This window comes from Apium graveolens, chromosome 8 (assembly GCF_009905375.1).
Source record: "Apium graveolens cultivar Ventura chromosome 8, ASM990537v1, whole genome shotgun sequence".
Taxonomy (NCBI): domain Eukaryota; kingdom Viridiplantae; phylum Streptophyta; class Magnoliopsida; order Apiales; family Apiaceae; genus Apium; species Apium graveolens.
The window spans coordinates 42,856,777-42,884,641 of record NC_133654.1 but is presented as its reverse complement, the minus strand read 5'-3'; the positions used below and the strand labels follow the sequence as shown (position 1 = coordinate 42,884,641).

Below are 27,865 nucleotides of genomic sequence, written 5' to 3'. Positions count from 1 at the left end.
CATAAAACCACTGTGTGAAGCCACTTTTACACGATTGGTAAATGAACTTGGAATGGTTTCAGGTTCTTTCTCTAAATCTACTTAGTCTTGTTCTGTGTTATCAGACTTTATGCTCAGTATTTACAGAATTAATCTCATTGTGTATTCTGTGCTTAATTGATAAATGTCTTTAAGTACTGACTGTTGTCTGATATATGTTTCTAGACTCTGATAAGTGATATGTCTGTTCAAGTACCTATTCTATCCTATGAGGATAACTGTGCTAGATACTGACCTAGTAGTCTTCAATAGACAAATGATTCCATGTAAGAAGTAATTAATTCAGTGGAAACCCTATAACACTAGCAAATTCTGATAATTGAGCTTAGTTAAGTTTACTTTGTATATCTTATTACTAAGTCATAAATTAGAATAATGCTACTCATCTGTTAAGTTCTGATACTAGTAAAACTGCTGAATGTACTAAGTGCTGATAAACCTCACTTATCAAAAGAAAAAGCAAAAAGATCAAAGAATAAAATCAGGTACTCCTTTGAGATCTAGAGTAAAAATGTGGAAGGGATGACCCAAGTGCATTGCTGGTATTAAGTAGATATGCATTAGAAAAGCAAAATATTTTCTTGGTGACTTTTCACACTCTATGATTATTGGAGAAATACTCTGATAATAGCATAAATTCTGATAAACAGTCGTGACTCACTTACACTGAGAAGCCACTGTAAAATAGAATTTCAAAAGATGCATAAAATTAGCACAAAACAGTTGAGGTGGACTCAAGCATGAACTCATTCATCAGTAGGTTTCAGGACAATGACAGCTCTTTAGCAAAATTTTAGTTATGCCTTATTTCTAAGATGTACTGAAGTGAATCAGACTTTACTCTTTGTCTGTTATTTAGCTTAATGCACACACTAATCACTCCATCTGAATGATGAAAATTTCTGTGGTGGTCTATGTTATTTTAGATAAACAGTCATTGTGTCATTACTGCACAAATTCTGAGGACAGGTTCTAGTTACACGTTCTGATGATTAAGTTCTGACGTCTATAACTCAGAACTTGTATGAGGAGTTACTAAGATGGGCATTTTTTTTCGAGTTAAGAAATTATGTTCTGATGACTGTGAAGTTCTGGTATATGTCTAAGTTCTGATTTCTCAGTCTACTCCTTTACTTGGCTTATCTGTGAATACAATTTGATAACAGTCTCAGTTCGAACTAGAATATGTTGAAGTGGAAGATTAATAGTCACTATGATTAGGATTAATGGTATTCGTCCTTGAACAGTCCACTGTTTCTTGTTTCTTGTGCGTTTTAAACCATGATTCCTCTTTCCAATGAATGTTATTCTTTTTCAAAGTCTAGGGAGACGAGGTAGAATTAATTATATCTGTCAGCATTCAATTTCTTTGCGTCTCCTGACATTCTCTTGCCTATATAAGCAACCACTTCACATCAGCCTTCCCATCACACTTTTATCACAAACTCACTCTCGTTTTTCACTTATCATCACAAATGGCTGAATTTGGCTGGTTCTACAATTATGGTGATGAGACTGTTCATGTCTTTTTGAATGGAATTCCAACTCCATACCCTATCACCAACATTCCTCACAATCTCTGGATTCAATTTCCAGAGGTTATCAAACGTGATCTGGTGGCCGTTCGAAGAGAACTTCATCTTCATCATCTCCGCCAGCAAGAGCGAATCATCAGACTCGCCATTCTGTTTGTCGAGAGTAGGAAGAAGAAGATGACTTAATCTCGTCTTCTTCCTGTTTTTCTTCATCATCAGCTTTGTCAGGCTTCTTCGCTAGGACTAAGGCTGTTGATGTTAGGTTTAAAAGCTTAGGGAAAATCTTGTATAAGTATTGATGTTATTTCTATTTCATAAATGTATTGTCTTGATATATTAATGAAAGTTTTTTTTACTTCAAGATTTTGTCTCTGAGTTATTTTATCTTGTGTTGATAAATCCTGATTGATATTATGATGACCATATAAATTTTGTTTTATATTAAGTTCTGATTCATTTTCAGCACTTACTTATCTAATTTATCTTGGTCATTTTCATGTGATGTATTTTCAGGATATCAATGATGCAGTGAAAAATAATTCAATCAGTGATAACGGTTTAAATTTTGAATTAAAACTGTTTCTCTTGATAAATGGAACGGTTTTTCCTTGAAACTAGGCAAATGGGTAAGTAATGATTCCTGTTTTCTCGAGCCCAGTAACTGTCCGTTATTACTGCATGTCTGACAGGTGTCCAACGGTAACATTTTTGTTCAGAGTATAAGTACAACAGAGAGAAGATTTCTTTAATCTTTTATTTTCTTTATATTTTATCTCTCTCCTTACTTTTACTCTCTTTCTCTTTATTTCTCACGTTGGGTTTTCATACAGACATTATCTCAAACACCTAACAGGCATACTTGAATCTCATTTTTTTCACATGGCACCAAAGGATTTAATCATTGATGGAGCTAAGTTTGTCCTCAACAACTATGTTGCAGTTCTTGATCACACTGAAGCTCCTTCTGAATTGCACTTTGTGCAAGATCTTCTTGCACATAGTGAGGTTGGGTATGCATTAACACATCCTGAATTCTTTTCAAGCCAACAAGTTCTGAGGTTTTGGAGGACTGGACTTTTGATGATGGTGGTCAACGTGGAACTCCCAGTATTATCTTCCAAGTGGGTGATTCATCCTTTGTAGTCACTCCTGGTACAGTACGTAGGGCTTTACATCTTCCAGAAGATTGTACTTTCTCAATTCCAGAGGACTCAGCCCTTCGGGAGTTAATGGCTGAATTGGGATATGAAAAGAGTCTGACGAAACTTGGACAGTTGAAACGGGCTAATATCAGAAGAGAATGGAGTTTCTTCTTTGATTGCATCACCAAAGCTTTTGGGAACAAATGTTCAAATTTTGATGCTATCCCAATTCTGAGTCAGCACATAGGGTATGCTATTATTCATCAAACTCATTTTGATTTTGCAACTGGAATAATTGGTTTTATTGGGGATAGGATGACAGAGGATCGAGATGTTGTTTATTTTGCTAGATTCTGTCAACTTATTTACACTTATTGTACCGATGAACCTCATTTAGTCAGCACTCAAACCCCACCTTTTAAGGTTGCAAAATGATACTTTAATGACCTGGTAAATGCTGATACTAAGAAAAAAGTGGTTAGACCATTACAGATTCCTAAGTCTGTAAAACAGATCCTGGTAAATGCTGATCCTGATACTTATAGATCTGTTTACTCTGATGTCCAACAAACTCCAAACACCCAAAATCCATCAACCTCAGTACCTACCTCTCATTCTACTCAACCTACCCTAAGAACAAATCTCAAATCCTATCTCTCCACTTCACAGACTGCTCAACCTTCATCTTCAGCACCTACTGTGAAGCCTTCATCTTCCAAGCCAAAGAGGACAAAGAATGTTCCTCAAACATCTCAAAAGAGAAGGAGGATTGCATTAAGAGATGAATCTGATTCTGAGGAACATGTTTCTTCTAGAGAACCTGTTGTATCTGAAGCTGAGAAAGAGATTTCTCAGAAGGATTCTGAAATTGGGGGTTCTAGGCTTCTTAAGAGGCTTAGACGAATGACAGTTCCTGAGACTCCCAAGGAATCCAAATCAACAAGGAAGTACAAGAAATAGAGGGCACAAAGGCCAGTTTCAGATGATGAAGAGGAAGCAGCTAAGGAAGGGGATCAGGAATCTCTGATCTCACAAGAAAAGGAATTTGCTCCAGTAACTTCTTCTCCATCAACTCCATCTCAGGAAGCTGTATCTGACAAGGCTAACTCACCATCTGTGTCTCTTGTTGATCCAGGCACAAGTGCTGATATTGATGTTCAACACTTGGTTGTGTCTGAAGTATTTCTCTTAGAAGCTCCAATAGCAAATAATCCTTCCACAACACCTGTTACTGATGCTGTTCAAACTCCAAAGTTATCAACAACACCTTCTCTGCATCAAGATGCTGATGATCAGACTTTAGGTGAGCATCAGGATATGGCTGTTGATCAGAACTTAGTATCAAATCAGCAATTAGAGGATGCTGAAGCCTCCATTGCTACTCACACTGTTGTCTTATCAGAAGATACTGATTCTTTAAGTTCTGATGCTGCAAATGCTGGAGATACTGGTGATGCTGCTCCAACTGTAAATGCTGATGAAGCAGGTCCTTCAGGACATACTTCTCAACAGACTCTTCTTAAGTCTGAACTTGTAAAGAAGTTTGTTACCGGGGCTGCACCAGTACCTTGGAGTGAAACTCCTGCAGGTCAGGAGTGGACTAAGGAATGGAACTCAGTTTCATGTGTTCCAACTGCAATACATCTTGCTGAGCACTTGACTAAAGCTGATGAAATGTTAAATTCTGATGATTTAAAAACCCAGCTTAGAGTCACTGCATTGAGTATTAAACATCTACAAGGTCTTCATTCAAGTACTCATGCAGAGCTACACAAGATTCAGGAGAACTTTCTCAAACAAGAACAAGTTTGGAAAATTGATAAGAAAAAGTTCTTTTAACCTACCATTGACAGGATTGCTTATATTTAGAAAACTCAAGAGAAACAACAAGCTCAGATTGATGACATTCTAACAAATCAAGCTTCTCAGCAATCGCAACTTACTGAAATCCAATCCTCAGTGGAATTACTTATCTCTCTTTTACTACCTGCTGATGCCAAAAAGGGGGAGAAGGTAATTAAGTCCAAATGCAACACTAACAAGACACTGCAAGGAAAGGATGATGGAAATGATGATCAAGGATACTCTGGAATGGGTAGCGGTCATAGTCAAGGTAGAAGGTTTACATCAAGACAAGCTAGTCACAGGACAAGTTCTGATACTGGGAAAAGAATAAGTTCTGCTGCTGGTAAAAGGATAAGTTCTGATGAACCTCTAGATCTTGATGAGGAAATGTCAAGACAGTTATTTCTTCAAGAAAATCCAGGAATGGACTTGGAAACTTTAAAGGAAGAAGAAGCTAGACTTAAATCAGAGAAAGTCACATCTAAATCTGAAGCTTCTGGTAAAAATTCACTTCCAAAACTCAAAGGCATTGTGATCAAAGAAAGGACACATACTGAAGCAACGTTGGCTAGATCACAACCACAGATAGATCCAAGATCCAAGGGTAAAGAAAAGGTTGGTGAACCTATCAAGGTTTATGTACCTCCTGAGGAAGAAGAAATTACTGATGAAAAGGATGATCTTGCTCTGACTTCAAGAAAAGTTCTTAAAACAACCTCTGACATGGCTCAAGTTGTTCAGAGTCAAGAAATTGTAAGTTCTGATATTTAGAAGAAGCAAGTAACCTCTGACAGAGCTCAAGTTAACTTGATATCAGAAAATAGATCAAAGACACTCCTACCAGGATTCACTAAAGTAAAACAGACTCAATCTTTAAAGACTACTGCAAGTGGTTTTGAAGCAAGAGTAGTTACTGGAAAGGAAGCTAGAGATAAAACTGGATTGGGAAGTGCTGATGAAAGAAGAGTACACAACACTACCAATGATCTAACTTCCTTGAGTGAACCAGGTATTGGAGCAACTCCTGAGAGATTGAATCAACTGGAATCTGTACAGATGGTTTACCATACCTACTTGAAAGAATACATCATGTTGTATTTCATGACAGATGGTAGGGTTTATCATATAAGACAAAATGCCATTCCATTGATGTATTTTGAAGAATTGGAGCATGTACTTTTCTTACTTCAAGTGGATGACAGAATAACAGAGACTGCTGCAAACTACTTAAAAGAACAGATTCAGAGACAGAAAAGGCTTTATTCTGTTAAGTCTGACAGCATATATATTCCAAAGTACAGAGATCACAATGGTGATATTGTTGATATGAAGCCTAATACTGCACAGATCAGAACATATCTTGGTATTAAGGGACTTGAATTCAATCTGGAGTCTGACAAAGCTTATGTCATAATACTAGATCAGGAGTTGAGAAAAGCAAAGATCAATGATCTTAGAGCTGCAATCTTTCAAACTGGTGAAGATACTGCAGAGCTTAAAGATGTCAAAAGGAGAATGATTGATGAACTAAGATATGCTGAGAAATGTTTGTTGAAGAACTATCTCAGAACAACTCCTGACATCAGAGAGATCAGAAAATGATGAAGCCAAGTCAAAGATCTACAACTGCTTAAATACTGATATTTATACAGGCTGAAGTTGTTATCAGAAGTTGAAATTGGTAAAAGCTTTAAGGACTGTAAGTTGTAGTTATCTAGTCTAATTCTCATGCATTTGTACTTAATGTTTTTGACATCATCAAATATCTGTTAAACTTGTATATTATGTTAATTTACAAGTTGGGGGAGATTGTTAGATATATTTGATAAAGTCGTGGCTAATATGTTTTATGTTTAGCTTTCAGATCTTATTTGAACAGGATAAATCAGTACTTAACTGTTGATCAGTACTTATACTGGAAGTCAGGACTTAAGGATATCAGTACTTATGTTATCAGGAGATAATCATCAGAAGATAAATATCAGAACTTAAGTGCTGAAGGACAATCAGATAAGGACAGTAGCTGATTAAAGGAAAGAAGATCAAGATAACATAAGAAGAGATATGCATGAAGAAGGAATTCCGTAAAGAATGGAATACTTGGAAGAAAAGATATCTGATTGATATATTTTAGGAAGCAGAATTATAGTCCATATCAATTAGCGATTATCTTGTAACTGTGTAGTATATAAACACAGACATAGGGTTTACACTATAAGTGTTATCATTATTAGAGAAGATTATTCATTGTAACCCTAGCAGCTCTCGTGATATTTGTTCATCACTGAGAGGTAACAGTTCCATACTGTAACAGAGTTTATTGTTTCAATAAAGTTTGTTTTCTGTTACTTAAGTTCTTAAAGTTCGATTTGAGTGTACTATACACTGTATTCACCCCCTCTACAGTGTGTGTGTGACCTAACAAAGGGTATGGCTAAAAATAAGTTAGGAATCAGTTCGAGGAAAATTCATTATCAAAGAGAGGCTTGGTGGTGGAGTGATGATGTGCAAAAGCGAGTAAAAGCTAAACAAGCACGCTTTAAGGAGCTTATATGTTGCAATGAACAAGAGGAATTTGATACCAAGAAAAATTTCTATAAAGAAGCAAAACGGCTAGCAAAAAGGGCTGTTATGGAGGTGAAGGATAAGGCTTGTGAAGAAATATATACAGTTCTATCTACAAATGAGGGAACAAATGGAATTTATAAACTAGCAAAGGCTGGAGAAATGAGACAACGAGATTTGGGATTTTTCAGATTTATTATGCATGAAGATGCACAAGTGTTAATTAAGGATGATGATATTAAATGTAGATGGTATCACAATTTCAGACAATTATTGAATGAGTCTCGTATAAGTGAAGAGGAGATTGAGTGGGAAACAGTTCGTCAATCGTATTGCGATTCTAATATACAACCTATAAATGGTGAAGAAATTGAGTGGGTATTAAGGAAGATGGGTAAAAGTAAAGCCACGGGTCCAGACGAAATACCTGTAGAGGTATGGTGGTATTTAGGTAAGGAGGGTGAGCGGTGGTTGGCTCAACTCTTCAATCTTATTTTACGGACTGGTAAGATACCACATGAATGGAAGCTTAGTATGGTTATTCCAATTTACAAGAATAAGGGTGATGCTCAGAATTGTAGTAATTTTCATGGTATTAAACTTTTAAGTCATACTATGATATTATAGAGCGAGTGATTGAAATTAGGTTTAGAAGAAAGGTTACAATGTCAGAAAATCAATTTGGTTTCATTCCTGGAAGGTCGACAAAGGAGGCAATTCATCTTATTAGGCGTTTAATGGAGAAATATAGGGAACGTAGGAGGGACCTGCATATGGTGTTTATAGATTTAGAAAAAGCTTATGATAGTGTTTCGCACAGCGTAATCTGGACAAGTTTTGAGAGTAAAGGTATGTCCAGGATATATGTGAGGGTAATTCAAGCAATATATTCTGAAGTGATGACTTGTGTCAGAACTCCTGTTGGTGATACTCATCATTTTTTGGTCAAAACAGGACTTCATCAAGGATCATCATCAAGTCCATTTTTATTCCCAATAATTATGGATGTACTAACTAGAGGAATCCAGGATGTTATACCATGGTATATGCTTTTTGCGGATGATATAGTTATTATTAATGAGACAAAGTCGGAGATTAATGAGAAGTTAGAACAATGGAGAGTTACATTGGAGACTTCGGGCTTGCGTGTTAGTCTTTCAAAAAACTGAATACATGTGGTGTAATTTTAGTCACGAACTAGAGGAAGAGGGGGTTGATATTAGAATTGGAGAGCATTTATTAGTTCCGAAAGAAAGTTTCAAGTATTTGGGATCCATGATTCATAAAGATGGTAAGATAGATGTCAGTGTTACTCATCGTATCCAATCTGGATTGTTAAAGTGGAGGGATGCTTCAGGAGTACTGTGTGATAAAAAGATTCCTTTAAAATTAAAAGGAAGATTTTATCGAATGGCGATTAGACCAGCTTTGTTGCAAGGGGTGGAATTTTGGGCGGTAACGAAGGCCCAAGAACAACGACTAGAGGTAGCGGAAATGAGGATGTTGCATTGGATTTGTGGCCGCACCTTGTTAGATAGATTGCCTATTGGTTTTTTCAGAAGGCAATTACGAGTTGCATCTCTAATAGACAAAGTACGGGAAAGTAGACTGTGATGGTTTGGACATGTACGAAGGAGACGTATATCGGCCCCAGTGCGGAGAGTTGAATGTTTAGTGTTGCAGGGTACGAGAAGGAAAGAAAGACCGAGAAGAACTTGGGATAACCTACTTTCACTAGATTTGCATTTTTTAAACCTTCGGGGGGATATGGTATTAGATCAAAGCTCTTGGAGGCGTCGAATTAGAGTGGTTGATTAACTTATGGGATGGATGGATCTTGTATTTTGAGGTGTTAGTAGCATATAGTGTTAATAACATATAGTATCAGTTTATTCATTCTGTCAATGTGCTTAATTCTATTATTATATTCTAGGTTTCATACATTATTGGAACTAATCATTTTTTGGTAGATCGAATGTCTTGTCTTTTTTGAACAAGGAGTTATTTGATTTACAAAGTAGAAGCTCTGCGAGTGTTCTTAAGTAAGATTGTGTTGAGGATATCAAAAGTATTTTTATGTGGGATAAAAGTGACTACAAACAGTCACTATTCGGTATTGCGTATTATATCTTTTTATAGTTATATTCAATATTTACACATATTCACACACAAGCCAGGGGTCTTTTGGGAAACAGCCTCTTCGTTCTTTTGAATGAGGGGAAGGCTGCGTACATCATACCCTTTCCAGACCCTACTTTTGCGGTATATACTGGGTACGTTTGGTTTGGTTTGATACTCATTTACATACACTACTTTCTTCCTTTATACTAACTTTATACTGGTCCCACCATTTTATCCATTTTTCTCACTTTCTCATGCAACATTTCACTTTTTTAAAATTTTTGTCCCCAAACCAAACCTATACATTCCAATGTGCCGAATGTAGTATATTACAAGATCCAAAGTTTGTGAATGGTCCTCATCTCGGTTGTCAAATTTCTTAGAGTTTTTTTTATAACATCTAATATTTTTATTATAATTAAAAAAATACACACCACACGTTCAATAAGTGAAGTGTTAGGATTAAAAAACAAAGGGTGGAAAAAACATGTGGTAATCTTTATTTTTTGTATAAACAAATAAGAAATAAAGCTACAACCTTTTTTTAATTTCTTTTTTCCTTTTTGATAGTTAAATTTACGCACAAATCAATATCAGCCAAACTCTCGACCTATTTTAGAGATATCAATACCTCGACCAGTACATCAATCCTTTCTGGATTATAATAAAATTTATTAGTGAATTGTTGATGTGAGTATAAAAAATTCTAAAAAGGTTTGTCGGTGCGAAAAAAATAAAATTTATGACGGTTTATAACAATAATTCTTGGGTTTATCAAATAAATGACGAGATTTCATGTAAGTGGTTGAAAAAATTCATAAGAACAAAAATGATGAAAAGATAAAAAGTTTCAAAAATATGGGTTGTAGCCTATATTGTCAAATCATTTTGAGCAGGGAATTGGTGGTCCACGGGACAAATAATGGTTAGGATGTCCATTAAGATTAAAAAATTATAAGTAACTCTTAAGTCCCGATTGAAATGAAAAAGGGGTTTCTATAATTTTATATAATAATTCATAATATAGTTTAAACTTGTGTTGGTTATTTGTTGCTCAAGCACTGTGCTGATGCGCAAGAGAGTGCAGATTGTGAACTATCAATGCAATTTACGAGGTCTCGTAAGTTTCCGGCTTTTCACATGTAATTTTTTTAACCCGAATCATAAATTAATCCAAATAATCACGCACTAATTTTGTTGAAATTCAATTTTCATTGGGCTAGTGTTTAAAATAAATACATTGTTCGTTTATTTTGAATACAATTCAAAATTGATTTGAAAAATATTAATTTAAATTGATTTTAATAACATATGTAATCATCTAATTAACATGTTTTAATTATTTGTTTTGTATAGCTCACAGATTTTGTAACTCGATATGTATTCATTATATTTCATTAGGTTTTTTGTAGAGAGAGAAAGAATGAATGATTAAAATATATTTCATATATAATATAGAACAATATAGAACAATAGGTCTTGGAATGTGAGTTGTAATTCAGTTAGCAAGTTGTATATCCAAGTAACTTCACAAAGAACATTTGTCATGCTTCTATATTCTGCTTCTATAGACGATATAGCAAGCCACCGTGTTCTGCTTTTTGCATTTCCATGATATGAGTGAATTTCCCATCATAACACAATATCCTGCTAATGATCTTCTTGTCATTGGACAGGCTGCCCCGTATGCATAGTATATACTTTGAGTTTCTGAGAATTTTCTGTAGAAAACAAGAGACCTTGGCATGGTGCATTTTTGATGTACTTTACTAATTTGAGTGCAACATTCATATGAGTATCTGTAGGAGCTGTTAAGAACTGACTTAGAATACGAACATGATATAAAATGTCAGGTCTAGTAATGGTCAAGTATATCAGCTAACCAACCAATCTCCTATAGGATGACCGGTAGACAATATGATTCTAGAATCAGTTCTCAAATTATGTTGAGCTTCCATGGTTATGGTACTAGGTTTTTTGGATCTGAGTCCGGTATTAGATAAAAAATTCAATGCATATTTTCTTTAATGAACATATATACCTGAATGAGATTTGTTAATTTCTAATCCAAGAAAGTATTTCAGTTCACCAAGATCTTTCAATTTAAATTGAGAACTGAGATACTCTTTCACAGTATTCACCTGAGAAGGGTTGGATCCAGTTAAGATGATATCATCCACATACATAAACAACATAATGAATGCATCTGATGTTTGTTTAAAGAACAATGAACTTTAAGTCTTAGATTGAGAAAAAATAAATGTAAGAAGGGATGTTGCAAACTTGTCAAACCATTCTCTTGGAGCATGCCTCAAACCATAAAGGGACTTAATGAGTTTGCGCATAGAATTTTTACCTTGAAAGGACTGAGGAATAGAAATGCTAGGTGAAATGGTCATATAGACCTGTTCATGTAGCTCTCCATTCAAAAATGCACTATTAATGTCCAGTTGAGTAAGAGACCTGTTTTGAAGAGCAGCTAAGGCAAGAATAAGTCTAACATATATCATTTTAGCAATAGGTGCAAAGGTTTGGAAAAAATTTAAACCATCGGTTTGAGTAAACCCTTTGGCCACTAACCTAGATTTATATCTTTTTAAGAAGCCATCAGCTTTATATTTTATCTTGTACAACCACTTGCAGCTAACAACCTTCTTTCCATGAGGTAATATAGTAATTGTCCGAGTGTTATTAGCCTCCAAAGAATTAATTTCTGATTGCATTTCAGCACACCAGTTAGGATCTTGAACAACTTGAGAGTAATTACTTGGTTCAGGAATTTGAGTAGAGAGTTGAACAGTGGAATTGACAGAGGATTGAGTTTTGGTTATAGAAGATTGAAGACCAGTGTAATCTGAATATTTTTGGGGAATGCTTCTAATTCGTGCAGGTCTGTGTTCTACATGAGAAGTAGGAGGAACTGAAGGTGGGGGTAGTATTTACAATATGATCAGGTCCTGATGCTAGTACATCAGTATTTGGTCGGTCAGATCCCGATGCTAGTGCATCAGTATTTGGTCTATCATATCCTGATAATCTATTAGTGTTTCTAATAATAGAATTATCAGTATCTGTAATATCTGTATGAGTCATATCATACAAGACATCAGTATAAAGAAGAGGTGAAGATGATTTATTGGGAAGAGGTCGGAGTGTATCTATAAAATATGGTTCATTAGGAAATATAGTATGATAGGCTATTTGAGTAGATGTAACACAAGGGAAAACTGATTCATAGAAATATACATCCCTGGAAACAAAGGACTGACCAGTTTATAGATTCATGAGTTTGTAACCCTTTTGATTATGAGAATACCCTAAAAATAAATATTTATATGCCCCTGGTGCAAATTTATCTTTCCTGAGAGATAATGTTGAGGCATAACATAGACAACCAAAAACTCTCATGTGTTTATAAGATGGTAACTTATGGAATAAAACTTCAAGAGGTGTTTTATGATTTAAAAGTGAGATAGGGGTTCTGTTTATGATATATGTAGCTGTGAGAAGACAATCTCCCTAAAGATGAATATAAACATTTGACTGAAACTTTAAAGCTCTGGCAATAGATAACAGATGCTTGTGTTTCCTCTTAACTTTATCATTCTGGCTGAGGTGTTTCAACACAAGAATGTTGATGAATGATTCCTAAAGAATTAAGTAAGTTATTTATTTTTTATTAAATAATTCAGTGCCATTGTCTGATCTTATTGTCTTAACTGTGATTTTGAAATGAGTATTGACATAAGAGAAGAATTTTTGAAAAAGACCATGAACTTGAGACTTATGAAATAACAAATATGTCCAAGTGCACCTAGATCAATCATCAACAATAGTAAGAAAAACATTACAAGTAGAATAAGTCTTGTGCTTATAAGGCCCCCACAAATCACAGTGTAATATTTTAAAAGGTTCTGTAGCTTGACTTCAACTATTTGGAATGATTGATCTACAGTGTTTTCCAAATAACATACATCACAAGGAAGTAGTTTGTGAGTACTAGAAGGAAAAGAGATGTTCTCGATATGTTTGAGAATGTGAATAGGTACATGACCTAGTCTAGAATGCCACAATTGACAATTTTTTATCTGAGAAGTAGAACAAATAATGCTTTTTTGTGAAATACTAGCTGGTAGAAGAATTGATGGAACATTTTCAGAAGACCTTTGAGTAGAAATGAGAAGTTTATAGAGATGGCCTTGAAGTTTACCAATCCCCTTCACATTCTTCTGCAAAGAGTCCTATATGAAACACATGTTTGAAAGAAATTGAACACCACATTGAAGTGTAGTTGTCAATTTACTGATAGAAATGAGACTGAAATGAAATGCTAGAACAAAAAGCACATCATATAGAATAAAATCAGCAATCTGGTGAATTACACCTTTTAATTTTACTTGAGTTTGAAAACCATTAGAAAGACAAATATCAATATTACAGGGAGTAATATTGCTTAATAGATCATGGCAACAGGTAATGTGATCTGTTACTCCATAGTCTATTATTCAATCAGTAGAATAATGACTATTTACAAAGCACACATATGTCATATAGAAGTAAGAGTGGTGTGATATACCTGACTGAGGTATTTCAGAGTTTGTAGAAGAATTTATGCCATGATTGAGAAGATTCAGTAATTGTTGGTATTGAGCATTAATAAGAGTGGTATTTCCCGCAGGTGTCTCTAAATTCTGCCCACTGACATGATTTCTTGTAAAACTATAAGCATTATGTCCAGCCACAGATTCAGCATTTATAGAAATGTTGCTTTGAGATGCTACTTGAGCAATGACCTTATCAATAGTTGAGGTATTCCTTGTTCTTGAAGGAAAGCCAATCGAATGAAAATATCTTTCTCTGGTATGATTAGTACCATGACAATAAGAACATTCCATAGAGTTTGTTCAATTTTCACTTTTCCTGAACTCAGGCGTTTTCTCATCTTTCATAACATTTGACCTAAAATTCATATTCTGAATAGTTTTAGTCATCAACACAGTAGATTCAATTATAGGTTGTGCCAGATTGACATGATTTCTCTGTCTCTCCTCTTGTTGCAGTAAGGCTAACAATCGAGTCAACTTAAGCATGAAATTCGTCATAAGAAACTGTCCTCTGATATGAGTATATAACTCATTAAATCCAATTAAGAACTGTGTTACCTTCATTATTTCATCATATTGCTCCAACTGAGATCTGGCCTTACAAAGGCAAGGACAAGAATATTTAGGCATATTTGCTACATTCACAAAATCATCCCATAACATCTTAAATTTTGTGTAGTATGCCGAAACAGAGAGAGTTTCTTGATTCAATGCATTCAATGCTCTCTTAAGATCAAAGATTCTAGGTCCATTACTTTGTGTATACCTAGCATGGATATCACTCCACACATCCATATCAATAGGTATAAATACAAGACTTGATCGAAATTTAGGTATAATTGAATTAAGTATCCGGGTTATTACTATAGCATTGAATCTTTGCCAATGATCAAAATAAGCAGAAAATTTAGCAGGTATCTTGAATTTTCCAGTTACAAAGCCAAGTTTATTCTTAGAAGAGAGAGCAAGAGACATTGATCGTCTCCACTCATTAAAATTCTCACCATTAAAAAGGATAGTAACATGAATTTAACCTGGATGATCAGACGGATGTAGATAAAGAGGATAACTAGCTTCCAGAGAGATTGAATGATATTGACTTTCAAGATTAGATTTCTTATTATTGCTATGCTCAATATCTTCTTCAGTTCGAGGAGTATCTTCAATAATCGCCATGGATTCTTGATGATTTCAGTGATTTCTTGCACTTGAGATGAAAAGTTAATTGTGTTTTGATGAATTGAGACTTTATACACGGTAATCTGTTTATAGTTATGATCTATAATAGGAAAAATTGATGGAATTCAATTGTATGAGCTTTGAGATTGAAGCTTTAATGGCGCAAATATGTGTAACAAACTCAATCAAGGGATGAGTTTATTTTATAGAGAGAAATTGCTCTGATACTATGTAGAGAGAGAAAGGATGAATGATTCAACTAAATTCCATATCAATCAATGAGAAATGTACAGATGTATATATACAGAACTAATATGATTCTAACTAACTCTTTTAAGTAGAATGACTAAAGTAACCTTTGTATTTACAGTTTAATTACTACTATATATTTACAGTTTAACAGTTTTGATTATGAAAAACCGTAGCCGCTCACACATCACTTGTTCTGTTAATCTTCTTTTAGCGTGATAGTATTTTTGTTTCCTTGAAGCTGACCGGAAGTACTATTTTATTAATTGTAACACTAACATGATCCATTTTATCGTGGTAGGCTTGACACGGTGAGACCGAAGTTGATAAATTTTAACGAGACTGTTATATATTGGACTCTAATTTTAGATATTTTATTTACAGAACATAGATGGACTCCGAGGGCTCCAATAAAATTGTGAACTTCATATAACTTTAATATATATATAATGTCTATATTACATATTTTCCTACCGGTAACGCCGATAGTTAAAGGCTGGGTGCAAATTTTGATTTTTTAAATAAATGGAAAATTTATTTTTTTGTATACGTGTGATATTACTATTCTTGTATGTAATTATTGCTTTATTTAGTGCCGATAGGCTATATGTTATGTGGATGGACACAATTTTTGAGTATTAGTTATTGCGCCACTATCGAACTTCCGGGTTTGGTCCCCATATTTTTTTTAATATTTCATGAAATTATTACATACTCCCTCCATTCCATTTTAATATTCCACTTTGTAAAGCAAATATTTTCCAAAATATTTGTCATGTTCTCTATCCCATGTAAATTTTAGTATTTCAATATTGACTATATTAAGTCACAAGACCCTCCTCATAAATATCATTGCATATAAATTTAAAATGAACAGTATTTAATGACTTTTGTGTGTGTATATATATATGTATACACTTACTTACCTCTCAAAGTATGTGTAATTAATATAATGTATAAAAACTAAAACTAAGTTACTATTGTTGTGTGAAAACGAGAAAAAAGATATTGCATTATCTATTTCTTAATATATGTGAAATTTATAAAGTAGACTGTTAAAATGAGATAAAGGGAGTATTTTGTAGGGTTTTTCAAAAAATAAGTAAGGCTAGTTTTTTTTGCAAAAATATTGTTTCTTAAGTATTTTGCAATTTTTTTTTAAATTTCATCCCGTTGATTTTTTTTCCAAAAATTACAATTTGCATCTTTACAACCATCTTCGCAATTGAAATAATCTTAAGTCAATCATAAATGTATCTTTAAAATTGAGTAATTATATTTCTTTTTTGACTTGAGTAATTATAATTATCTTTGGGCATAATAATAATAAGTTGTTTAACAAGTTGTACTTGCTAAATTAATGACAATTTTAAATGCAATAAAAATTGACTTCAATTGTTTAACAGAATAACGAATATAGAAGTTGAATATGGTTCAAATTGTATTTTTTCAATTATTTAAATCCGTAAAAGGCTTTAGAAAGGTAGAATTACATATTTTTCCAATTTTCTGGGGCGTTTGCCAAGTTATTTAATCGTGCTATAAAAATTCAAAATTATATAAACCACAACTTTACCTTAGAATTTTGTACCGTAATAGAAATTTAAAATTCTTAATTTTTGGAAAACATGACCAATTTAAGGTGTTGTTAATGAGATCATAGGGTTGTGAGCTTTTTAACTTTGTTAAGAGCATGCTTTTCTTAATTTTATTTTTCCCTTGTTTTTATGTTTAATAAATTGGTTAATACATAATATGACATTTCAATCCATGCATAATATTGTCCCTTGTTTTTATAATTTTTGTTATAAACTACTTATTCATTTAACAATATTGTTTCATTATAAAATTATTGCAAATGAGAAGAAACAATTATAACTTTGGGAACATGATTATTTTTATATAACCCTAAATTTAATAAATTATAAACTTTACTTAGAAAACACCAAGCGACGGATTTTTAAAAAAATATTTATATTTTTATAGCTTCATATTAACAAAACCTAAAAATTAGAATCTTATAAATAAGATATTAATATCTAATATTTATAATTCCTTAACAATATAAATTTATTATTCAACTTTCAAAGATAAATTATATGTAATATTTATATTAGTAAATTTAAGTACACTAAATGAAGTCTTATAAATAAGCGTAGGCTTCAAGATTGCAAATTGCCGTGCTATTTGAAAAAATATTGGTAAAAACATGTTATTGTAAAAATATAATCTTTGTTAATAAGTTTGATATGTATATATTTTGAAGGAAGTTTTTTAAAAGAATGATATTTTTGATAAGGTTATATTTTGATGAGATTGGATGATGAAATCGGTCACACTGAAATCTTTTTAGGACTAATCTTTTAATCATTTAAAAAAAGTATTTTTAAAATTTTACCAAATATTTTTTTAACTATTTTTGAGGTCTTATAAATAAGTTTAGATGAAGTTCTAAAGAAATTCTTAGTCATGCTTTAATTTAGTAATTTATTATTTAATATTATATATTATTAGGTTATGAGAAAACTATCAATCTCACCCTAACAAACTTTTATACAGTAATAAAAAAAGGGTATAAACCATTTAGTGCACGGACAATAATCTAGTATAAATAATTTCTGTAAAACTGTCCCTCCCATAGTACAAATTTAGGGTATATAACATAACTGTTATGTGTGGAATTTGTTATATGTGGAATTTGGGACGGACATGACAAGAAGGAGTCAAGAAATTGACTGGACGGGATGTTAAGACAGGAAAAGTAAGAGATCGTCTTAGACAACATTAGCAGAAGAAGCCGACGCCTGGGAGTAGGACTCAGTCTAGCAGCTTCCGAATAAATAGGAGAAAGAATAGGAATGCTTATCTCCATGATTAACAACATCGGTTTGAATGAGAGAAAAAAGAGGGGAGGTTGGAGAAAAAGAAGGAGAACAAACAAGATAAGAGGATGAGTATGATTAACACGAAGATACATCAATTTACACTCGGGAAAGAGCGGAAGAACATCCCGGTTCATGTTCAACATACCACCAAGTGTCTTAACCATATTTCCCAGAAAAAATTGTATTCATAGTGGCAAAATTCAATCTCTTGTAATATAATTTTCAAAAGATTAGTGGATCATATTTCGGTTGGGCATAGAATCCCACCCGCGGTTTTTCCCGTTCTCGGGTTTTTCGCGTCACCAATCGCGAGTGTCATAATAGTTTATATTACTTTAGTTTATTCGTATTACCTTAGATTAACTATAATCGATTCTTAGCATTTAACCACCAAAATTTTGGTAAAAATAATTGGCACCGTCTGTGGAAAAGTTGCTAAGGATTTGATTAACTCATTACGATGGAAAGCGATAGAGAACAAGTCACGAACCAAGAAGGAGAAGCTGAGAATAACAGAGAGATGGTTGTGACATTGAAACAGTTGGAAGATGAAATTGAGAAGATGCGTTCGGAAATTGAAGCATTAAAAAAGGAACTCACTACGGCTAAATCGAGAACCAAAACTACGACAAAGAAAACCATCCCAAGCGTAATCAGACGTCTGGACATGGATGTAGCAGAAGATTACAATCCAAACAGAGTGCTAACAAATGGAACATACGATGTTATTGACGTAGAAGATATGGAGGATGTACCAAATAACGAAGGTGACATGGAAAAGAGACATGACGAACAACGATATGATGATCGTAATGATCGATAAGGAGAAATTGACAGGAGAAGATTGCGTCACAAAAGTACAAGATCCAAGAATCAAGTCGCAGAAGAATTTAGAAAGGAACTAGAAAAAATGAGGGATTTGATTGAAACGATACCTGGCGTCCCAAAATTGTTGGAAAAGGTAACCCCAACAAGCTACACCGATTCCCCTTTTCATGACAACATCGCCTTGGTAGAAATACCAAAACGTTTCACGGTACCACAAATGAGACCGTATGATGGAACCAGTGATCCTCTGGAGCACATTGCACAATACAAACAACGAATATTCACAGTACCAATTACACGTGACTTGAAAGAGGCCTGTATGTGTAAGGGTTTTGGTTCAACACTATCAGGACCAACTTTGCAATGGTTCGTGAACCTTTCACAAGAAAGCATCAAGACATTCACTGATCTGATCGATGGATTCAACTTACAGTTTTCAAGCAGTCGGGTGTGAGAGAAGACAACCAGTGATTTGTACAAGATCGTTCAACAAAGTAGGGAGCCTATGCATGATCAATTGACGAGATTCAACAGGGAGAAGGTGAACAGCTATCGAAGCATTCGGGCGGGGATTAGAACGAGAATCTCCACTCTATGAAGAATTGACAAAGTACCCGTGCCGAACAATGCATGATGTGCAAGCCAAAGCCATGGCACAAGTAAGATTGGAAGAAGACAGAATGGAGGAGGACGAGAAGTACTACAAGCCGTCAAGAAAAATTATGACACCAAGGTCCAGAGATTACAAGCCCTATACTAGACCAAACTGAGATGAAGTACATGTCAACTCGATACGAGAGTCTAATGAATAGAAGAGAGAGGAACGCAGTGACTGGAGAAAAGAACCCAACCTACCACCAACATATGACAGCTATGGCTTCACGATCACGCCTTCAGCCATGATGAAGGAGTTTACCAAGTTAGGAGGTGTGGTAAAGTGGCCAGTGAAGAGCAACAAACCTAAAGCCAACCTAAATTCTAAACTATGGTGCGACTACCATGGAGATTACGGACACAAGGCTTATGACTGTGTGGCCTTGCGAAAAGAACTTCAATTTCCGACCAGGAAATGATATCTCACAGAATTCATGGCGTCAAAGAAGACATCTTATGTTGGGAAGGACGTGTCTCCAAGAAGAAATAACGTGACACCATTAAGACAGCCACCGCCCCCACCACATCACAAGGTGATTAATTTCATCTCAGGAGGGTCAGATATTTGTGGATCAACATATTCACAGGCTAAGAGAGCATCCAGAGAAACAGACATACGATTCACACAAGTGGGGGTTGGCAATAATAATCTGCCATCCTTAATATTTGATGAATCAGAAAAAAAGAACATACGAGAACCACAACAAGATGGACTAGTCATCTCGCTACCCGTGGGAAATTGCTTAATTAAGAGAATATTGGTGGACAATGAGAGTGCTGCCAACATCATGATGCTTAGCACGTTCACACAAATGGGATTGGCAGAAAGTGACATGATCAAGAAGTCGACAACATTAGTGGGGCTTAATGGTGAGACAAAACACATATTGGGGGAGATCACGTTGCCAACATATGCCCAAGGGGTCAATCTCCTAGAAAAATTCTGCATAATTGATGTGGATTTGACTTACAATATAATAATGGGAAGACCATGGATACACAACTTGAAGGCGTTACCATCAACATAGCACCAAGTACTAAAATTCCCAATGCCATGGGGAGCTCAGGAAATAAGAGGGGATCAAAATATGTCTCGGGACTGTTACATGAGATGTCTGAAGCCAACCGTCCAACATCAGGGAAATGAGACGCCTGTAGCCATGGTAACAGGGCCAGAATGATTGGCTGAAGTAGATTTGACAGCAGGAGACAAGAAAGTATTAGTTGGTGAAGACCTTTCTCCAATAATTGAAGCCAATTTGATAAATTTCTTAACCACAAGGCTGGACGCTTTTGCATGGGAACGTGACGATATAACGGGAATTGATCCAAATGTCATAACACACAAGTTAAACGTGGATCCTAGCTACACACCCATGCAACAAAAATGAAGGAAGTTTGCAGCCGAGAGAAATAAAATAATAAATGACGAGGTGGAAAGGCTCATCAAAGCTGGCATGAATAAAGAAGTTAATTACCTTGAATGGTTAGCAAATATTGTCATCGTACAGAAGAAGAATGGGAAATGGAGAGTTTGTGTAGATTACACAGATTTGAACAAGGATTGTCCTAAAGACCCCTACCCACTGCCTCACATTGACACCATGGTGGATTCGATGGCTGGTCATGAGCTACTCACATTCCTGGACGCGTCAAGTGGCTTCAATCAAATCCAAATGGAACCATCTGACTGTAAAAAGACCGCATTTATAACGGACAGGGGGATATATTATTATTTGGCCATGCCATTCGGATTAAGATATGCTGGGGCTACATTTCAAAGACTTGTCAACAAAATGTTTAAAGATCAAATAGGACAGACGATGGAAGTGTACATTGACGACATGGTCGTCAAGTTTGTTAACGCAGAAAATCATGTACGTCATCTTCAAGAAGTATTCGACATATTAAGGTCATACAACATGAAGTTGAACCCATCCAAATGTAACTTTGTCGTGTCGTTAGGAAAGTTTCTTGGACATATGGTGATGAGAAGAGGAATTGAAGCAAGTCCTGAACAAATTAAGGCAATCTTTGAATTGAAAAGTCCATCGAACGTCAAAGATGTATAGAAATTGACAAGACGAGTTGCAGCCTTGGACAGGTTCATTTCACGTTCGTCAGACAGGTGCAAGCTTTTTTATGACGTGCTAAAAAAGAATAAAGGATTCTCGGGGTCTGAAAAACATGAGATTGCTTTAAGTGACTTGAAGAGGTATCTGACTACTCCAGCACTTCTGTCCAAACCCACTCAAGGAGAGGACTTGTAAGTGTATCTGTCTGTAACTGATCATGCAATAAGTGGCGTTCTTGTCAAAGAAAATGAAGGAGTCCAGTCGCCTGTGTATTACGTCAACAAGAGCTTAGTAGATGCATAAACAAGGTACACATCTCTTGAAAAATTAGTTCTTGCATTAGCCATGACTTCCATTAAGTTGAGGCATTATTTTGAGTCACATAAGATATACGTCATGATGAACTTCCCTTTGAGGAACGTATTAAGTAAACCTGACTTGACGGGGAGAATGGTAAAATGGGAAATATGACTAAGTACTTATGACATAACGTATGAAACGAGAACTACAATAAAGTCACAAGCTTTAGCTGATTTTGTGGCCGATTTCAGTCCAAGCCAAATGACGGATGCTGAGCAGGAATTTCAGCAAGTTCTTATAAGAGTAGGCGTGAAGCCTTGGACATTGTATACAGATGGGCATCCAATGTCAATGGAACGGGATTCGGGCTTGTCCTCAAATTGCCACAGGGGGATATGATAGCCCAATCGATATGCTGTGACTTCAAAGCCACGAACAATGAAGCTGAATATGAGGCATTAATCATAGGACTCATAATCGCTAAAGACATGAAGATAAAAAACATTGACGTCAATTGTGATTCATTACGTGTTTTCAATCATGTCAAGGGTTCTTATGAAGCCAAAGACCCTAAAATGGCAGCTTACCTTGACATCACAAAAGGACTAACCAACTAGTTTGATAACTTCAGCATACAACAGGTCCCAAGGGAGAATAATGTGCAAGTTGACGCATTGGATGGATTATGAGCTGTGTTCAAAAAGTTAGACCTCAACAACATTCCAATAGTCCACATCATGAAGCCTGCTATGGAAAGATTAGTTCTTGGAACAGAAGTAATGACCCTTATTCAATATGATGACGACACCAATAAAGATGCTGACAATTGGATAAAAATATTCAAGGATTACGTACAATTCGGAATAGTTCAAGTCAGTAACAATGAAGCAAAAATTCTCAGGATGAAGGCATCAAGGTTCACGATTATAGATGGGGAATTATTCAAAAAATCTTCCACAGGGCTGCTACAGAGATGTTTGACAAGCCGTGAAGCAGACATGGTGCTAAGGGATGTACACGAAGGTGAATGTGGGAATCATACTAATGGAAGGAATCTGTCCTTAAAGATCCTACACTTGGGATACTATTGGACGACACTAACACAAGATTCCCTAAACTATGCGAAAAAATGTGACGCCTGTCAACGACACGCACCCGTCATACATCAACCATCTGAGCAGCTTCATACGTCCATTCCATCTTGGCCGTTCATGAAATGGGGAATGGACATTGTGAGAAAAATGCCACCAACACTAGGATAGAAGGTGTTTATGTTAGCTATGACTGATTATTTCTCAAAATGTATTGAGGTGAAGGCATTCAAGCAAGTGACGTCAAAGGAAGTAATTTCATTCATTAAAAGAAATATTCTTTACAAGTTTGGTGTACCATCCGAAATCATTTGTGACAATGGATCGCAGTTCATAAGTGACAAAACTGAAGCATTTTGCAAACGTTGGAACATCAACTTAGTTAAGTCAACAACAAGATATCCTCAAGCCAATGGACAAGCCGAGTCAAGCAACAAGATCATAATTAACAACTTAAAGAGACGATTGATGACATGTAAAGGAAAGTGGGATGAAGAATTTCCTTGGGTATTGTGGTCAGATATTACAACTCCAAAGACGTCTACAGGCAGACACCCTACGGTCTAGTCTATGGCACCGAAGCTGTGTTACCAACAGAAGTCATAATACCGATGATAAGATATGGACTCTTGACAAATGATGTGAATAACGTAGAGTTATCACACGACAAAGACACAGTGGATGAGCTGAGGGAAATGGCAAAAATCAGGATAACTTCTTACCAACAAAGAGTGGCCAATGTCTATAATAGACATGTTCACATAAGGATTTTCCATGTTGGTGACATGGTACTGAGAAAAACATTCCAGAACACGATGGACATGACGACAGGGAAGTTTGCTGACACTTGGGATGACCCTTACTTCATAGATGATGTTGTGGGACGTGGAGCTTACAGACTGTCCATTATGGATGGAACGCAGATACCAAGAGCCCGGAACGCTTCACACCTAAAACTTTATCATGTGTAAATTTTTCTATCTCATCTTTTCAAATTTCTATTTTTAGAAGTCGTGGATCAATAAGTCAGTTAGGACATAGTTAGTATTCGATTAGTCATTTGTGTTTGGCATGACATTGTGTGCTACTTGGTATCATTTGCTTTTGGTAAATCATTTATGCAAGATCAATTCTATGATTCCATTCACTGTGAATTACTTTATTGTGCAATGTGATTAAGCTCTCGAATTGAGAATTATTTAGGTAATATATAAGTTTATGCTTGAAGATTCTATTTGCTTTTGTACTTTAATTCTATAAAATTTTACAACATCACTCTACAATTGTGTAAAATTAAATTCTCAAAGGGCTGATCACCCAATTACAATTTTTGCTGATTTGCAAGTGTCGTATGCACTTGACGAATTCAGTTGATAATAAGAGCGCTATGACGTCCCTTACGAAAATTAACATATAAAACTACAATATTTATGTACCTATATGACATTTTACGAATTTATACATGTAATAATTTGGTGTGTTTCAAGAGGGAATAAGGTCTTTTAACCACCCTACGAGTGCATGCACCAACGTTTGTTAACGAAATGACGTGTTAACGATTTTTAATAACAAAAGTATACATTTTTACAATGAAAAATGATGACATATATTAACATTTGCAATTACGTGGAAAACAACGAACAAGGACGAACTAAAATGACAAGTTACGATGATTCTTTCTCCTAAGAGACTATTCATCGAAATTCTACGAGACGAACATGTGTTGAGAATATATACATATGATCTTGACGATAAGATTCAATCAACATCAAATGATCTAACTAAACAAAAAGATCAGAAGTTTAATGAAATGTAAAACCCAGAATGATTACGATTTAAAAGATGTAAACATTACGATTAACATTCGACAAAATAAAACAGAATTCTTCATCTGAAAGACGAAACAGGAATTCAACATAGCAACTTAAGAGCCAAAGTACGAAGCAGAATTCCATAAAGCGAAAATTCATAAAACAAGGAAACAATGTCAAATTACTACTCATCAGGATTATCATCTTTCGGGGACTTCATCTCAGTGTCTTCATTGGGAGTCTCAAACTCGTCTAGAGGGAAAGCGTCGTCGGGAAAGTCATTATTATAGATCTTCACGGTCTCAAGCACGTCCCAGGTCTTCCACTCTCCTCTATGAAACTCCAACATGGTGTCAACCCTAGTCCTCATAATCTGCTGGTGCATGACCTTCTCAGCATCAGAACGCATATCATGTTCAAGGGATTGCACCTAGGTGGCAAGTTCATCAAACTCCCTTTGAAGATCATTCATGCTCGTCAACCTCTCCTTGGCAACTTTCTCTACAGCTTCCAACTTTTTGACACAGGACTGATGTAACGTCTGAGAAATATTATGTAATTATTTTTATCAATAAATAATTATTATGTGATTTTATGTGAATTTTGGTGAATTATTGATGATTGATATTAATATTTGGATGTTTATTTATGATAAAATTTAGATATTTCAATCTTTAAGTATCCAGAATAAAATATAAAGTGTTTTGGTATTTTTCTGGTAATTTTTGGATTATCATATGATTTTATAAGGATTTATAGAATTAATAATGCTTATTTCATGTAATTGTAAAATTACTTTTTAGAACCAGAAATCGTTCCACTTCAATCATTTTTGCGTTCTTACAACCCGAAACTCTTCCGAAAACTCCTTCCTAACCTAATCTGGTAATTCTGAACACTTTTCATGTTTTGACTTTTTCGATTCGGGGTACGGTTTGACCTGTACGAGTCCTGGCGTGAAATTTCCGATACGCAAATCATTTTATAGAGATAAAAATCCGTATTTCCAAAAGGCGAGATATTATCACTTTATTTTCGTATAAAGTATTTTATAAGAATCTCTGTTTTAATAATTATCAAAGTCTGGTATTAAAGTCGTATCGTCTTTATAGTTACTTAGCGGCTAAGTAACCTATTTTTGGACCCGATCTGTAAATATAATTATCGAATTATTAAATAAATAAAATACTTGATGAGTCTGTCAGTTGTGCTTTGCTTTAGTACAAATTGTGTGTGATCTGTTGGGTACAAAGATTAATTGTATAGTTAATTATTGAGTTGTACGAATTATTTTGCTTTTAAAATGATTTTATTGAATGTTTATTCTTATAAATGCTAAAATTATCTCTAAAATTATTTTTGTTGTTTTATAATCTTAATTATTATTTTTGGGAGTTTATAAAATTTAGAAATTAATATTTTACTAATTATTTATCTTTAAATGATTTTCCGATTTTATTTAATTGTAAAATACAAGCGGATGCGCATTTCAAAAATGATTTTTTTAAATTATGAATTTTTACAATAATTAGTTTTAATTATCTCGAGAAATTTTAAATATGCTCGGATAAACTTTCGGACTATTATTACTCGTAAATTAATATATTGAAACCGTAAATGGCAATACGAATCGGGTTAATAACGAAAAAAACAAAAACAAAATAAAATCCTAAATCTACCCCTGCACCCCCCACCTCCTTTCCCTCGACCCCAACCCCCAATCTCTCCTTTCTCTCTCGGAAACCCTTACAATCTCTCTATCTATCTCTCAATTCTTACTCTCTTATTTTCTATTTTCATTTCTTTTCCTCCTTATTGCCTGTTGCCCTGCTTCTCGGTTCCCGGTGACTGTTTTCCCTTGTTCCGGTGAGGAGCCGCCGCCCGCTTTTGTGTGTGTGTATATGTGTGTGTGTGCGCACTATGTGTGGGTGCGTGTGTGTGTGCGAACTGTGGGTGTGTGTGTCTGGTTGACGGAGGCGCATGGCTATCACTGTTATGGCTTTTGTTTCTGGTTGCTTGTGTTTTCGGTACACGCGCGTGCGTGTATCGTTTTACTGGTTGATTTCTTTATGGTTTCCTGATTTTCTGATGAATTAAAAACGGTGGGATTTGAGTGATTATTTTGGATGGTTTATTCGATTAATTGTACTTATTCGAAGTAAATATTTACAGTATTTATTCGAATTATTTGGTATAATGTTTCGAATAAATTTCCATAATTATTCGAATTATATTTTAAAAGTTACAACAATTAATCGATGAATTCGTGTTGGATGTCCATTATGAACGGGAACCCGCGAATTTTACCGCCGTCGACGATGAGCTTCGGCGAGTCGACGGTGGACGGTGATGATTTTTATCTGAGTCCTACGAATAAAATAAAACTACAAATAAAAACATAAAAATACAAATTAAAGTACGAATAAAAATATTTAATAACTGAATTGTATCGGTGATTGGGATTGCGAATGGTGATTGGATTGTTGTTGTGGATTGACGTCGAATTGCTTCGACGGGTAGGCCGATAAACAGAGGAGATGCTACCCGATTTTTGGGAAACTGATTCCGAAAATACGGGAACGTAACCTGTAATTATCGAAGACATCGAACGAGGATATATAATTAAATGTTATGAAACCTACTTACGTGATATGATAAGATATTTTGTGAATAATCGATTACCCTATTTTCAAAATAACAAATATGCGTATTTTCCGAAAATAAATATCGAACCGAGTCTTGAAGATGTGAACCCTAATTGCTATGTGCATTTTAATAATACATATACATATAAGTTGGGTTATGAAATCGCATGTGTAGAAGTAATAGTGGTATTAAGTTGAGCTTAAGCGAAGCGATTATCTGAATTAGAATATTTTCATCATGTAGGTCCTAGACGGAAAACCCGAGTATCGACATCGAACTAGGAACAATCTAATGAT

General features: G+C 34.9%; 4 protein-coding genes across 4 annotated transcripts; 3 read left to right on the top strand and 1 right to left on the bottom strand.

Annotated features, from left to right (window-relative positions):
* Nucleotides 1-6,991: 6,991 nt before the first annotated feature.
* LOC141679522 (uncharacterized) lies at nt 6,992-8,740 on the top strand. The gene is made up of 4 exons (XM_074486003.1): nt 6,992-7,631; nt 7,754-7,975; nt 8,081-8,231; nt 8,317-8,740. Exons 1-4 carry the CDS (start codon nt 6,992-6,994, stop codon nt 8,738-8,740), a joined length of 1,437 nt encoding a protein of 478 aa, XP_074342104.1.
* A 5,411-nt stretch (nt 8,741-14,151) lies between these two features.
* On the bottom strand, nt 14,152-14,826 carry LOC141679521 (uncharacterized). The gene has a single exon (XM_074486002.1). It carries the CDS (start codon nt 14,824-14,826, stop codon nt 14,152-14,154), a length of 675 nt encoding a protein of 224 aa, XP_074342103.1.
* Nucleotides 14,827-20,080: 5,254 nt separating this feature from the next.
* LOC141679520 (uncharacterized) lies at nt 20,081-20,674 on the top strand. The gene has a single exon (XM_074486001.1). It carries the CDS (start codon nt 20,081-20,083, stop codon nt 20,672-20,674), a length of 594 nt encoding a protein of 197 aa, XP_074342102.1.
* Nucleotides 20,675-23,723: 3,049 nt separating this feature from the next.
* Nucleotides 23,724-24,083, top strand: LOC141679519 (uncharacterized). Its single transcript, XM_074486000.1, has one exon. It carries the CDS (start codon nt 23,724-23,726, stop codon nt 24,081-24,083), a length of 360 nt encoding a protein of 119 aa, XP_074342101.1.
* Nucleotides 24,084-27,865: the final 3,782 nt, after the last annotated feature.

Bases quoted from the DNA above. Each gene is read 5' to 3' on its own strand.
- LOC141679519 (XM_074486000.1), top strand. From the start codon at position 23,724: ATGATAAGATATGGACTCTTGACAAATGATGTGAATAACGTAGAGTTA.
- LOC141679521 (XM_074486002.1), bottom strand. From the start codon at position 14,826: ATGTCTCTTGCTCTCTCTTCTAAGAATAAACTTGGCTTTGTAACTGGA.
- LOC141679522 (XM_074486003.1), top strand. From the start codon at position 6,992: ATGGCTAAAAATAAGTTAGGAATCAGTTCGAGGAAAATTCATTATCAA. The intron at 7,632-7,753 runs GTAAGATACCAC...ATGATATTATAG, and splicing joins CAATCTTATTTTACGGACTG to AGCGAGTGATTGAAATTAGG. The intron at 8,232-8,316 runs GTTAGAACAATG...GTGTAATTTTAG, and splicing joins AAGTCGGAGATTAATGAGAA to TCACGAACTAGAGGAAGAGG.
- LOC141679520 (XM_074486001.1), top strand. From the start codon at position 20,081: ATGGCGTCAAAGAAGACATCTTATGTTGGGAAGGACGTGTCTCCAAGA.